Source organism: Aethalodelphis obliquidens, unplaced genomic scaffold (assembly GCF_003676395.1).
Source record: "Aethalodelphis obliquidens isolate GAN/ISIS:26980383/991018 unplaced genomic scaffold, ASM367639v1 scaffold102, whole genome shotgun sequence".
NCBI lineage: Eukaryota > Metazoa > Chordata > Mammalia > Artiodactyla > Delphinidae > Aethalodelphis > Aethalodelphis obliquidens.
In genome coordinates, this window is record NW_020838046.1 from 620,972 (window position 1) to 635,839 (window position 14,868).

Consider the following 14,868-nt stretch of genomic DNA (forward strand, 5'->3'; position numbering starts at 1 on the left):
GGAATGGAGTCAGTCAAGAAGACTAGGAAGGAGGGCTGTGAAGGAAGAGGAGGAAGAGGAAAGCCAGGAAGATGAGAGCCCTGAAAGCCAAGAGAGAAGAGTGCTCAGCTGGGACAGATGTTACTGCGAGGTCAGTTTGGAAGAGGATTAGGCATGTCCTGGGATTTAGCAACACCGAGGTTATTGGTGCCTTTTAATTAGAGCACTTTTAGTGGAGTGGCTGGATGCAGAGATTAAAATGTGATGAGGAATGGGGTGGATACTGAGGAGATGAGAATCACAGGTACAGGCAGCTCTTGAGAACAGTGGCAGTAAAATGGAGTCTTTTGAGATATCTTTCCTTCTTCTTTATTTTTAAGATGGAAGAGACAAGCAGGTTTAAATGAGAGGAAAAAGAAAAAGAGGGAATGATCATTAATACAAGGTTCCTGAGAAATCAAGAAGGGCTAGGGTCCAGATCACTTTTGCAGGCCATTATGATAACAGATCCTAACAGAAAAAAAATATAACAGAAGTATGGGGTAGGGGGATTTTAAAAAGTATATACAAGGTTAAGAGAAAAAATTGAAACTTGCAAATAAGTTAGCAGAAAGTTAAAACAAAAGGAAGAGTAAACATTTTCAACTAGACTAAACAACTGATAAAGATAAGTAATAAAAAGAAATAAGATGTTAGATTTCAGTGAAAGTGTAGAAATAGTAAGAAAGTAAATTTATCCATGGAAGTGTGAAGGGATGAAAGCTAGATACTTAAGTCCAGTAGCTGAATGTACAAAATTAAGAAAATTGGGTGAAAAACAAACTTGTGGTTACCAAAGGGGAAAGGGCAGGAGGGAGAAATTTGGGATTAACAGATACACACTACTATATATAAAATAAACAACAGGGACCTACTGTATAGCACAGGGAACTATATTCAGCATCATTTAATAACCTATAATGGAAAACAATCTGAAAAAGGATGTATATATGTATACATATACACACATACATACACGTACACACACACACACACGTATATAAAACTGAATCACTTTGCTGTACACCTGAAACTAGTACAATATTGTGAATCAGTTATACTTCAATTAAAAAAAAAGTTGGGAACAAAAATAAAGAATTGTATTTTTTCCTTTGAATCATAAAATTAAAATTTAACAAACGGAAAATAAAGACAAGGTAGAAGTAAGAAATCTAAAGATTAAAGAGATTATAATTAATGTGAAAACAGAAAAGCAAATAATCAGAACATACTGATAATGGAAACATCTAAATTTAGGGTAACTAGTTAGGCTCATTTTTATTTTTACTTCTTTTGTAGGAAACAACTGATAGAACATTACCCCTGTCAGAACATTACCACATGAAACAGAGAGGTCTTTCGCACAGCTTTTTCTTTATATCAGGTCTTGCTTAATCTCCCTCTGTCATTCTCTTGCTCCCGTCATCAGGTAAGTTACGTGTCTGCTGTATGCCAGAGATACTGGCAGAGATGCTAGATCTCATGCTTTAGGAGAGACTTAGAATAAACAGCCAGTTACTAATAAAGTGTGATAAATACTAAAATAAATGGAATCTCAGGGTACCATGGAAACATGAATAAAACACCCAACTCAGCCTTAGGAGACTGGGAAGGCGTTCCAGAGAAGATATTTTAGCACAATCCTGAGGCTTAGGAGGTGGTCAGCAAAGGAGTGGTGGGACTGGCATTTAAGGTGGAGGAAACAAGACACGCAGCCTCTGAGAGCAAGAGTCACATTGGGGTACCTGTGCTGCGTGCCTAAGGAATCCAGCAACCATGCATCAGTGCCCTAGCCCCACAAGGCTCTTGCAAGTTCTCAGGGCGCAGAAGGAAACATCACCCACACAACAATGTGGACATCACTACTTAGCAGATGGAGTGTTTGCATTTTTAAGAAATGGTGTGAAATTATTAAGTGAAATTAATCAAAGTGGAGAACTTCCGGCTGCTCTGGGGTAGGGAAGAGAGATTTTATTTATTTATTATCCACTCAGAGAGCCCTTTAAATATTCATATATTTAATATCAGCCTTTCAATATATCATCTTATTTGATTTTCACAAGAGTTTGAGAGAGGCTCTTAATCTTTGTTCTGTGTTCTTGTGCTAGTCACTTGTACACCCGCCTCCTTTCTGCTTGAGCAGTTTTCAAGTGTTTTAGCCTCCAACTTCCACTAAACCTTGAACCATTATGTTGCTCTTTTCCTTTCCTAAATTTCTAAGCACTCTCTGTGTTGGCACTTTAAACTACCTAGCTGATATTTAATTTCTGTGACAGGCATGCCTCCTCAATACATTTAGTGGTTCTTTAACACTTAAGACCAGGATGTTTGGTTCTATTGTATTTCTCTTTGGTATTTAGTACGATGCTGAGCATTTAAGTTAGTATTCGTTGAGGTGAGGATTCCATAATTGTTCCTGTCCAGAATTGTTTGGTTCTTGTCAAGGAATAAATAAAAGTCTCGTAACTATTTCTGGACTCAACAGGAAAGGCCATACAGAAAAAAACTGAAGTTTTTCAGTGATGTAGAATTTTTTTCCAGATTTACTGAGGTATAATTGACAAATAAAAGTGTAAAATACTTTAATATTTTATATCACCTATAATTTCACATTTTCATTATGACTTTTAATGAAAAAAATTTACTGGTTCATAGATCTTTTATGCCATACTACCATGTCTTCACTTAATAAATTGCTTCAAGTATAAACAACTGGTATTAAATTTTGCAGTAGTGCTACTTAATCACAATCAGTCATCAGTCCTCTTGGGAATTTGTTTTAGAGCTGTTGACATTATTTTCATTGTTCAAGTTATTTTTTGATTACAGAAAAGAATAGATAGATAAAATAAACGTACCATGGTACTGATTATGAAAACCCCTTATTTTCTTTTTCTGAATAACTACTTCCTTGAACAAGAACTGGAATTTCTTATTATTGCATATTATATTCTTACTGATACAAATGTTTTCAAAGACCTTTTGTGAATGATGATTTGGATAAATTTGGGGGAGCAGGAACATTCTTTTGCTCATACAGTCTGTTGTTGGCATTTGTTTTGATAATGCAGTTGTTCATAGAATCTGTTCTTAGTGGGTGGGCATTCCTTAAGAGAATTTTAAAGTTTTCCTTCAGTGTATTTGATTTTGCTCTGTTGTTGCTCCCCTCGGTGTCTTTTCAGTGTTAGACATTGTGACAATTAGTGAACTGCTGTTCTTCTAAGTTGACAATGATACTGTCAGAGCATCAGGGAGAAAGAATGAAACAGAGTGGTAGTTATTAGGAGCAAAGGGTATGGAGTGGAGGTGTGCTGCCGGGCTGTGGGTAGACTTCACACACATTTGTGTAGAACATCCCCATGGCACCAAGCTGGATCACTAGGACAAGATAGGATGGCACCCAGAAAACTAAGGGAAGGGAAGTTAATTTTTTCAGCACTCAAGGGTAGAAGAATTATTATAGACTTTTTCACATACGTAACTCTGGTAAGGTAAGAATTGTATTTCAATCTTTTTTTTTTTAATTGGAGTATAATTGATTGACAGTGTTGTGTTAGTTTCAGGTGTACAGCAAAGTGAATCTGTAATAGAAATACATGTATGCACTCTTTTTTAGATTCTTTTCCCATATAGGCCATTACAGAGTATTGAGTAGAGTTTTTTGTGCTGTACAGTAGGTCCTTATTAGTTATCTGTCTTATATACAGTAGTGTGTATGTGTCAGTCCCAAATTGGAAGATTGGGATTGACACATACAGTCTTTATAAATTAGTAGAAATAGAGGATCAGAAAATTGAACCTGTGACAGTGCTCGACTAAGAAATCGTTGATCTAGAATTTGGACCCCAGGTCTTGCTGCTTCCATAACTGTGTTGTTTTCTCTTTACTGCACTGTGAATGAGTAAGAAATCATAGGGAGGACAGGATAAGTCACAGGAAAAATAGTGAATGTTTCACAGAAGACAAGCATACAGATCTCTTCAGATATTCTTGAAAATTTTCCCAAGACAGTGAGGTTATCATAACACATTGGCTAAACGCTTATATTTTTAAACAGCATAATTATCTGTGAAACAGATATTACTGAAAGTAAAGTCTGTTTCAGGATTTCAAAGTTTCATGATGCCTTGACTGTGTCTTTCAATAGTTGACTACTAAAATCATGACATAAGCTTTTTTCTGTCTGTTTAATTTGGCTGAGAAAGGACTAAAGTTTCAGAGTGCAGAAACTGTTTAAGGAAAAGGATGAGTCATAGTCGTCGACAATATCAACCATGGCGAATTGTGAAATCATTTATCTCCCACTTACTGTGTATTAGGAGACCCCTGGTAGCAAATATGCTCTCATTGCCATCCATCACCATGATAATAAGAGAATTTCTTTTGCTAAGCAATGTGCTTCTGGGGTGTAGAAAGCAAACATTTCCCCACTGGTGTTGTCTTTTTATACACTTTATTATTGATTAATATTTATTTAATATTTTCATTATTTATTTGCTTCTAGTGTTACCTTTTTGTGCTGTGTTCCTCTCCCTCCCTCCCTCTCAGCCCTCGAAGTACTGGTGACCGGCTCCAGGAAGGGCTTGGGCCCATTGTCCTCTGGCACTGCATACATACCTGCAGTCTTCAAAATAACATTTGTGACTTTTTTCCTCCTTCTGAACTGCCCTTCCCTTTTCATTTTAACCTATTATAAATGCGAGGATGAGGAGTGGAAAGAGCAACCGGGACAGCTTTTTAAGATTTGTGAAGAGTGCCTGAGCTATGATTACCGTATTTGCAGGATCAGAAATTGATGAGCTTCAAGTACAAATTTAAATGTACTTGAAAAAACTGTCCCTCCAAATCTAGAACAATGACCATGTAATTTATTGTCCCAAGGGATAGTTTTGGTGTCTCTATGTATCTTGTTAGACAAGTGGATATAGTAAGTTAATATATGTATGCTAATGTGAAACTGTAGGGTAATATTTACCAGTAAATATAAATTAGAGGAATAACATCTTAATTCTAGTTTCATGTTATTTTAGCTAATTTAAACTTTCAAATACAGGCCTGAACTTTTCTAATTTCCTTTGACACTTACTGAGAAATTGGTTCAAGCATGCTTGAATTTCAACAAGACTGCTGGGTAACTGAACCAAAGTTTAGTTTGGCTTCCTCATTTACCCCAAGCAAAATCAGTCTCCTTGTGGTGATGGTGGGAGATGGGGATCAAGAGATGAGTAACTGCAGATGAATGAGCAAAAGTCAGGGTAGCTCAGTCACTTGGGTTTCTGGGGGGTTCTCTGTATTTGCGTTTTTTCCCTCCTCTCTTCACCAGCCTACGTTGGATATTATCAGTCTTTTATATTTTTGTCAATCTATAAAGTTAAACAGAATTTTTCACGGTTTTAATTTGCATTACAGGTAACATTTTAATGAAGCATCTCTCTCCCTGTGCAGATATAGATTCAGATTCATTGCATTGTCCTTTGTGGATGTATTTATAGCTCTGCTGGCAGTGAGCTGCTTGAAGTGCTGTAGAGCTGTATGGTATCCAGAGAATAGTTGAGCACTTTGATGAAGACTTGATTGATTTTATTTACTTGAGGAAAAAATTAATGTCTGTTTTCTTTTTCTTTTCTCATCTATTTAGTTGCTGATCATCTGGGCTGTGATCCTCAAACACGGTTCTTTGTCCCTCCTAACATCAAACAGTGGATTGCCTTGCTGCAGAGGGGAAATTGCACCTTTAAAGAGAAAATATCACGGGCTGCTTTCCACAATGCAGTTGCTGTAGTCATCTACAATAATAAATCCAAAGAGGAGCCAGTCACCATGACTCATCCAGGTAAACAAAAAAAGGAAACTGTAGACTTTGTTTTTCTTCTGAGAAATGATTGCTTTATAGGTAGGAATTCTACCTGTTGCTCAAACCATATCATTTCCAACATAATTCAATGATTATATTTATTTTTGGTATTGCCATTTCTTTGTTGAGATGCATGTCTTTTTTTCCTTTAGTTGAACTTTTTTCTTAAATAATGACCATAAAAGCCTGTAAAACTTGCACTTTATTAAGTAACTGGCTGTGACTGAATCCTTAGTCATTTTACATTTTACTTGATAACTTTGAAAAATAATATATTAGATTTAGAATCATTCATCCAAGTTATGTCATGGATTCTTAAGGATTACCTGTTTGAGAAGGATGCTTTTTATCTTATCAGGATAAATGTTGAAACTGACTTAGTAAGTATTATAATTACAGTAGTAATATTTCTTCATTTCTTGTGGAAGCATTTAGGATATTTCTAATGTACCTGTTTTAATAACAATAGTTGCAGTTTATTGAGCACTGCTGTGTATATGGCAGGCACTATATGGCTATGAGCTTTTTTGGGTTTTAATAGAATTTATTTTTTAGAGCAATTTTATGTTCCCAGCAAAACCTGGGCTTTTTTCAGACTGGGTTTTTTCATTTAGTAATATGCATTTAGGTTTCCTCCGTGTCTTTTCATGACTTAATAGCTCATTTCTTTTGAGTGCTGAATAATATTCCATTGTCTGGATATACCACAGTTTATCGAGTCACCTACTGAAGGACATCTTGGTTGCTACCAGGTTTTGGCAATTATGAATAAAGCCACTATAAACATTTGTGTGCAGGTTTTTATGTGATCATAAGTTTCCAGCTCCCCTGGATAAATACCAAGGAGCATGACTGCTGAGTTGTATGGTAAGAGGATGTTTAGTTTTGTAACGAACAGTCAAACTGTCTTCCAGAGTGGCTGTACCATTTTGTATTCCCACCAGCAGTGAATGAGAGTTCCTGTTGCTCCACATCCTCACCAGCATTTAGTGTTATCAGTTTTTGTATCTTGGCCGTTGTAATAGGTTGTTTTAATTTATGTTTCTCTGATGACATATGATGTAGAGGAGCCCCCTTTTTATATATTTTCATAGCCAATCCTCACCATAACCATGTATGGTACAGGTACTCTCCCACTTACAGACCAGGAGACTGAAGCAGGCAAGGGCCAGCAGAAGAGAGGCTTAGACAAAGGTTTTTTGATGGTCTTTCAGTTCACCAGTTCACTCTCTTAAAATTGAAACCTAGATAAACTTTCATTCTGCATTCATAAAAATTTTAAAGATTAATGACTTATTTAAAGAATTAACTTTTTTTTTTTTGGCTACGTTGGGTCTTCGTTGCTGCGTGCGGGCTTTCTCTAGTTGCAGCGAGCGGGGGCTGCTCCTTATTGCGGTTTGCGGGCTTCTCATTGTGGTGGCTTCTCTTGTTGTGGAGCACGGGCTCTAGGCGCACGAGCTTCAGTAGCTGTGGTTCACAGGCTCTAGAGCACAGGCTCAGTTGTAGCACATGGGCTTAGTTGCTCCACGGCATGTGGGATCTTCCCGGACCAGAGCTCGAACCCGTTTCCCCTGCAGGAGGATTCTTAACCACTGTGCCACCCAGGAAGCCCAAGAATTAACATTTTAATCATGTAGTTAATATTCACATAATTGATTTCAGACAGTTATCTTGCAAAGATCTCACCCTAATTGAGGGTCATTGATACTTTTGTGTGTATCTTGATAGGATAATGCAGACAGATTTAAATTTTATTGCTCTGACTTGTTTTCTTCCCTTCAAATTAAGAACTAAAAATTTTTTTTTGTAATTGCAAAAGTAACACATGCTCATTGTAGAAAAACTGAAACTAAAGAAAAGTTATAAAGAATAAAATAGAAAGAACGTGTGATTTTCACTATCCAGAGATCACTTTTCATTTCTTCAGGGAAACCAAAAGGAAATGAAGGGTCAGTCTGATTTTGCAGGACATCGTGTGTGGGAACACTGAATTCAAGACTGGTTTTTCAAACTTTCAGTTACCAGGGGTAAGGTGGGGGGATAAATTGGAAGATTGGGATTGACATATACACACTACTATATATAAAATAGATAACTAATAAGGACTTACTGTGTGGCACAGGGAACTCTACTTAATACTCTGTAATGGCCTATATGGGAAAAGAATCTAAAAAAGAGTGGATATATGTATATGTATAACTGATTCACTTTGCTGTACACCTGAAACTAACACAACATTGTAAATCAACTATACTCCAATAAAAGTTTTTTTAAAAAAAGACTGGTTGAAAACACAGAATAGTGGGACTTCCGGGAAGATGGCAGAGGAGTAAGACGCGGAGATCACCTTCCTCTCCACAGATACACCAGAAATATATCTACGCGTGGAACAACTCCTACAGAACACCTACTGAACGCTGGCAGAAGACCTCAGACCTCCCAAAAGGCAAGGAACCCCCCACGTACCTGGTTAGGGCAAAAGAAAAAACTAAACAGAGACAAAAGGATAGGGACGGGTCCTGCACCAGCGGGAGAGAGCTGTGAAGGAGGAAAAGTGTCCACACACTAGGAAGCCCCTTCGCGGGTGGAGACTTCGGGAGGCGGAGTGGGGGAGCTTGGGAGCCGCGGAGGAGAGCACAGCAACAGGGGTGCGGAGGGCAAAGCGGACAGATTCCAGCGCAGAGGATCGGGCCGACCGGAACTCACCAGCCGAGAGGCTTGTCTGCTCGCCCGCCGGGGCAGGCGGGACTGGGAGCTGAGGCTCCGGCTTTTGTCGGAGCGCCGGGAGAGGACTGAGGTTGGCGGCGTGAACACAGCCTGCAGGGCGTTGGTGCGCTGCGGCTGGCCGGGAGAGAGTCCGGGGAGGGGTCTGGACCTGCCGAAGAGGCAAGAGACTTTTACGTCCCTCTTTGTTTCCTGGTGCACGAGGAGAGGGGATTAAGAACGCTGCTTGAGAGAGCTCCAGGGACGGGCGCGAGCCGCGGCTAAGAGTGCGGAGCCCAGAGACGGACATGGGACGCTGAGGCCGCTGCTGCCGCCGCCAGGAGGCCTGTGTGCGAACACAGGTCACTAGCCACACGCCCTTCTGGGGAGCCTGTGCAGCCCGCCACTGCCAGGGTCCCGGGATCCAGGGACGGCTCCCCGGGAGACCGCACGGCGCGCCTCAGGCTGCAGCGTCACGCCGGCCTCTGCCGCTGCAGGCCCGCCCCGCACTCCGTTACCCTCCCTACCCCCCGGCCTGGGTGAGCCAGAGCCTCCGAATCAGCGGCTCCTTTAACCTCGTCCTGTCTGAGCAAAGAACAGACGCCCTCCGGCGGCGACCTACACGCACAGGCGGGGCCAAATCCAAAGCTGAGCCCCTGGGAACTGTCAGAACAAAGAAGAGAAAGGGAAATCTCTCCCAGCAGCCTCAGAAGCAGCGGATTAAAGCTCCACAATCAACTTGATATACCCTGCATCTGTGGAATACCTGAATAGACAACGAATCATCCCAAATTAAGGAGCCCTGTGGATGAAAGGCTCTTGGTGCTGCAGCCAGGACTCAGTGCTGTGCCTCTGAGGTGGGAGAGCCAACTTCAGGACACTGGTCCACAAGAGGCCTCCCAGCTGCACATAATATCAAACAGCAAAAATCTCCGAGAGATCTCCATCTCAACGCCAGCACCCAGCTTCACTCAACGACCAGCAAGCTACAGTGCTGGACATCCTATGCCAAACAACTAGCAAGACAGGAACACAACCCCACCCATTAGCAGAGAGGCTGCCCAAAATCATAATAAGTCTACAGACACCCCAAAACACACCACCAGACGTGGACCTGCCCACCAGAAAGACAAGATCCAGCCTCATCCACCAGAACACAGGCACTAGTCCCCTCCACCAGGAAGCCTACACAACCCACTGAACCAACCTTAGCCACTGGGGACAGACACAAAAAACAACAGGAACTACGAACCTTCAGCCTGCAAAAAAGGAGACCCCAAACACAGTAAGATAAGCAAAATGAAAAGACAGAAAAACACACAGCAGATGAAGGAGCAAGATAAAAACCCACCAGACCTAACAAATGAAGAGGAAATAGGCAGTCTACCTGAAAAAGAATTCAGAATAATGATAGTAAGGTTGATCCGAAATCTTGGAGATAGAATGGACAATAGAATGGACAAATTGCAAGAATCAGTTAACAAGGACCTAGAAGAACTAAAGATGAAGCAAGCAACAATGAACAACACAATAAATGAAATTAAAAGTACTCTAGATGGGATCAATAGCAGAATAACTGAGGCAGAAGAACGGATAAGTGACCTCGAAGATAAAATAGTGGAAATAACTACTGCAGAGCAGAATAAAGAAAAAAGAATGAAAAGAACTGAGGACAGTCTCAGAGACCTCTGGGACAACATTAAACGCACCAACATTCGAATTATAGGGGTTCCAGAAGAAGAAGAGAAAAAGAAAGGGACTGAGAAAATATTTGAAGAGATTATAGTTGAAAACTTCCCTAATATGGGAAAAGAAATCATTAATCAAGTCCAGGAAGCACAGAGAGTCCCATACAGGATAAATCCAAGGAGAAATACGCCAAGACACATATTAATCAAATTGTCAAAAATTAAATACAAAGAAAACATATTAAAAGCAGCAAGGGAAAAACAACAAATAACACACAAGGGAATCCCCATAAGGTTAACAGCTGATCTTTCAGCAGAAACTCTGCAAGCCAGAAGGGAGTGGCAGGACATATTGAAAGTGTTGAAGGAGAAAAACCTGCAACCAAGATTACTCTACCCAGCAAGGATCTCATTCAGATTTGATGGAGAAATTAAAACCTTTACAGACAAGCAAAAGCTGAGAGAGTTCAGCACCACCAAACCAGCTCTACAACAACTGCTAAAGGAACTTCTCTAGGCAAGAAACACAAAAGAAGGAAAGGACCTACAATAACGAACCCAAAACAATTAAGAAAATGGGAATAGGAACACACATATCGATAATTACCTTAAATGTAAATGGACTAAATGCTCCCACCAAAAGACACAGATTGGCTGAATGGATACAAAAACAAGACCCATATACTTGCTGTCTACAAGAGACCCACTTCAGACCTAGAGACACATACAGACTGAAAGTAAGGGGATGGAAAAAGGTATTTCATGCAAATGGAAACCAAAAGAAAGCTGGAGTAGCAATTCTCATATCAGACAAAATAGACTTTAAAACAAAGACTATTAGAAGAGACAAAGAAGGACACTACATAATGATCAAGGGATCAATCCAAGAGGAAGATATAACAATTGTAAATATTTATGCACCCAACATAGGTGCACCTCAATACATAAGGCAAATACTGACAACCATAAAAGGGGAAATCGACAGTAACACATTCATAGTAGGGGACTTTAACACCCCACTTTCACCAATGGACAGATCATCCAAAATGAAAATAAATAAGGAAACACAAGCTTTAAATGATACATTAAACGAGATGGAGTTAATTGATATTTATAGGACATTCCATCCAAAAACAACAGAATACACATTTTTCTCAAGTGCTCATGGAACATTCTCCAGGATAGATCATATCTTGGGTCACAAATCAAGCCTTGGTAAATTTAAGAAAATTGAAATTGTATCAAGTATCTTTTCTGACCACAACGCCATGAGACTAGATATCAATTACAGGAAAAGATCTGTAAAAAATACAAACACATGGAGGCTAAACAGTACACTACTTAATAATGAAGTGATCACTGAAGAAATCAAAGAGGAAATCAAAAAATACCTAGAAACAAATGACAATGGAGACACAACGACCCAAAACCTGTGGGATGCAGCAAAAGCAGTTCTAAGGGGGAAGTTTATAGCAATACAAGCCCACCTTAAGAAGCAGGAAACATCTCGAATAAACAACCTAACCTTGCACCTCAAGCAATTAGAGAAAGAAGAACAAAAAAACCCCAAAGCTAGCAGAAGGAAAGAAATCATAAAAATCAGATCAGAAATAAATGAAAAAGAAATGAAGGAAACAATAGCAAAGATCAATAAAACTAAAAGCTGGTTCTTTGAGAAGATAAACAAAATAGATAAACCACTAGCCAGACTCATCAAGAAAAAAAGGGAGAAGACTCAAATCAATAGAATTAGAAATGAAAAAGGAGAGGTAACAACTGACACTGCAGAAATAAAAGAGATCATGAGAGATTACTACAAGCAACTCTATGCCAATAAAATGGACAATCTGGAAGAAATGGACAAATTCTTAGAAATGCACAACCTGCCAAGACTGAATCAGGAAGAAATAAAAAATATGAACAGACCAATCACAAGCACTGAAATTGAAACTGTGATTAAAAATCTTCCAACAAAGAAAAGCCCAGGACCAGATGGCTTCACAGGCGAATTCTATCAAACATTTAGAGAAGAGCTAACACCTATCCTTCTCAAACTCTTCCAAAATATAGCAGAGGGAGGAACACTCCCAAACTCCTTCTACGAGGCCACCATCACCTTGATACCAAAACCAGACAAGGATGTCACAAAGAAAGAAAACTACAGGCCAATATCACTGATGAACATAGATGCAAAAATCCTCAACAAAATACTAGCAAATAGAATCCAACAGCACATTAAAAGGATCATACACCATGATCAAGTGGGGTTTATTCCAGGAATGCAAGGATTCTTCAATATACGCAAATCTATCAATGTGATAAACCACATTAACAAACTGAAGGAGAAAAACCATATGATCATCTCAATAGATGCAGAGAAAGCTTTTGACAAAATTCAACACCCATTTATGATAAAAACCCTGCAGAAAGTAGGCATAGAGGGAACTTTCCTCAACATAATAAAGGCCATATATGACAAGCCCACAGCAAACATCATCCTCAATGGCGAAAAACTGAAAGCATTTCCACTAAGATCAGGAACAAGACAAGGTTGCCCACTCTCACCACTCTTATTCAACATAGTTTTGGAAGTTTTAGCCACAGCAATCAGAGAAGAAAAGGAAATAAAAGGAATCCAAATCGGAAAAGAAGAAGTAAAGCTGTCACTGTTTGCAGATGACATGATCCTATACATAGAGAACCCTAAAGATGCTACCAGAAAACTACTAGAGCTAATCAATGAATTTGGTAAAGTGGCAGGATACAAAATTAATGCACAGAAATCTCTGGCATTCCTATATACTAATGATGAAAAATCTGAAAGTGAAATCAAGAAAACACTCCCATTTACCATTGCAACAAAAAGAATAAAATATCTAGGAATAAACCTACCTAAGGAGACAAAAGACCTGTATGCAGAAAATTATAAGACACTGATGAAAGAAATTAAAGATGATACAAATAGATGGAGAGATATACCATGTTCTTGGATTGGAAGAATCAACATTGTGAAAATGACTCTACTACCGAAAGCAATCTATAGATTCAATGCAATCCCTATCAAACTACCACTGGCATTTTTCACAGAACTAGAACAAAAAATTTTGCAATTTGTATGGAAACACAAAAGACCCCGAATAGCCAAAGCAATCTTGAGAACGAAAGAAGGAACTGGAGGAATCAGGCTCCCAGACTTCAGACTATACTACAAAGCTACAGTTATCAAAACGGTATGGTACTGGCACAAAAACAGAAAGATAGATCAATGGAACAGGATAGAAAGCCCAGAGATAAACCCACGCACATATGGTCACCTTATCTTTGACAAAGGAGGCAGAAATGTACCGTGGAGAAAGGACAGCCTATTCAATAAGTGGTGCTGGGAAAACTGGACAGCTACATGTAAAAGTATGAAGTTAGATCACTCCCTAACACCATACACAATAATAAGCTCAAAATGGATTAAAGACCTAAATGTAAGGCCAGAAACTATGAAACTCTTAGAGGAAAACATAGGCAGAACACTCTATGACATAAATCACAGCAAGATTCTTTCTGACCCACCTCCTAGAGTAATGGAAATAAAAACAAGAGTAAACAAATGGGACCTAATGAAACTTAAAAGCTTTTGCGCAGCAAAGGAAACCATAAAGAAGACCAAAAGACAACCCTCAGAATGGGAGAAAATATTTGCAAATGAAGCAACTGACAAAGGATTGATCTCCAAAATTTATAAGCAGCTCATGCAGCTTAATAACAAAAAAACAAACAACCCAATCCAAAAATGGGCAGAAGACCTAAATAGACATTTCTCCAAAGAAGATATACAGACTGCCAACAAACACATGAGAGAATGCTCAACATCACTAATCATGAGAGAAATGCAAATCAAAACTACAATGAGATATCATCTCACACCAGTCAGAATGGCCATCATCAAAAAATCTAGAAACAATAAATGCTGGAGAGGGTGTGGAGAAAAGGGAACCCTCTTACACTGTTGGTGGGAATGTAAATTGATAACAGCCACTGTGGAGAACAGTATGGAGGTTCCTTAAAAAGCTACAAATAGAACTACCATATGACCCAGCAATCCCACTACTGGGCATATACCCTGAGAAAACCATAATTCAAAAAGAGTCATGTACCAAAATGTTCATTGCAGCTCTATTTACAATAGCCCGGAGATGGAAACAACCTAAGTGTCCATCATCGGATGAATGGATAAAGAAGATGTGGCACATATATACAATGGAATATTACTCAGCCATAAAAAGAGACGAAATTGAGCTATTTGTAATGAGGTGGATAGACCTAGAGTCTGTCATACAGAGTGAAGTAAGTCAGAAAGAGAGAGACAAATACCGTATGCTAACACATATATATGGAATTTTAAAAAAAAAATGTCATGAAAAACCTAGGGGTGAAACAGGAATAAAGACACAGACTTACTAGAGAATGGACTTGAGGCTATGGGGAGGGGGAAGTGTAAACGGTGACAAAGCGATAAAGAGGCATGGACATATATACACTACCAAACGTAAGGTAGATAGCTAGTGGGAAGCAGCCGCATAGCACAGGGAGATCAGCTCGGTACTTTGTGAC

The 14,868-nt window shown here is 39.2% G+C and overlaps 1 protein-coding gene across 1 annotated transcript in view; it reads left to right on the forward strand.

The window, feature by feature from the left end:
• Positions 1–14,868, forward strand: part of RNF130 (ring finger protein 130) — a 114,554-nt gene that overhangs the window by 23,715 nt on the left and 75,971 nt on the right. Inside the window, exon 2 of the mRNA XM_027096493.1 lies at positions 5,657–5,851. Coding sequence (XP_026952294.1) covers positions 5,657–5,851 — 195 coding nt within the window. The remainder of the gene's footprint in view (positions 1–5,656; positions 5,852–14,868) is intronic.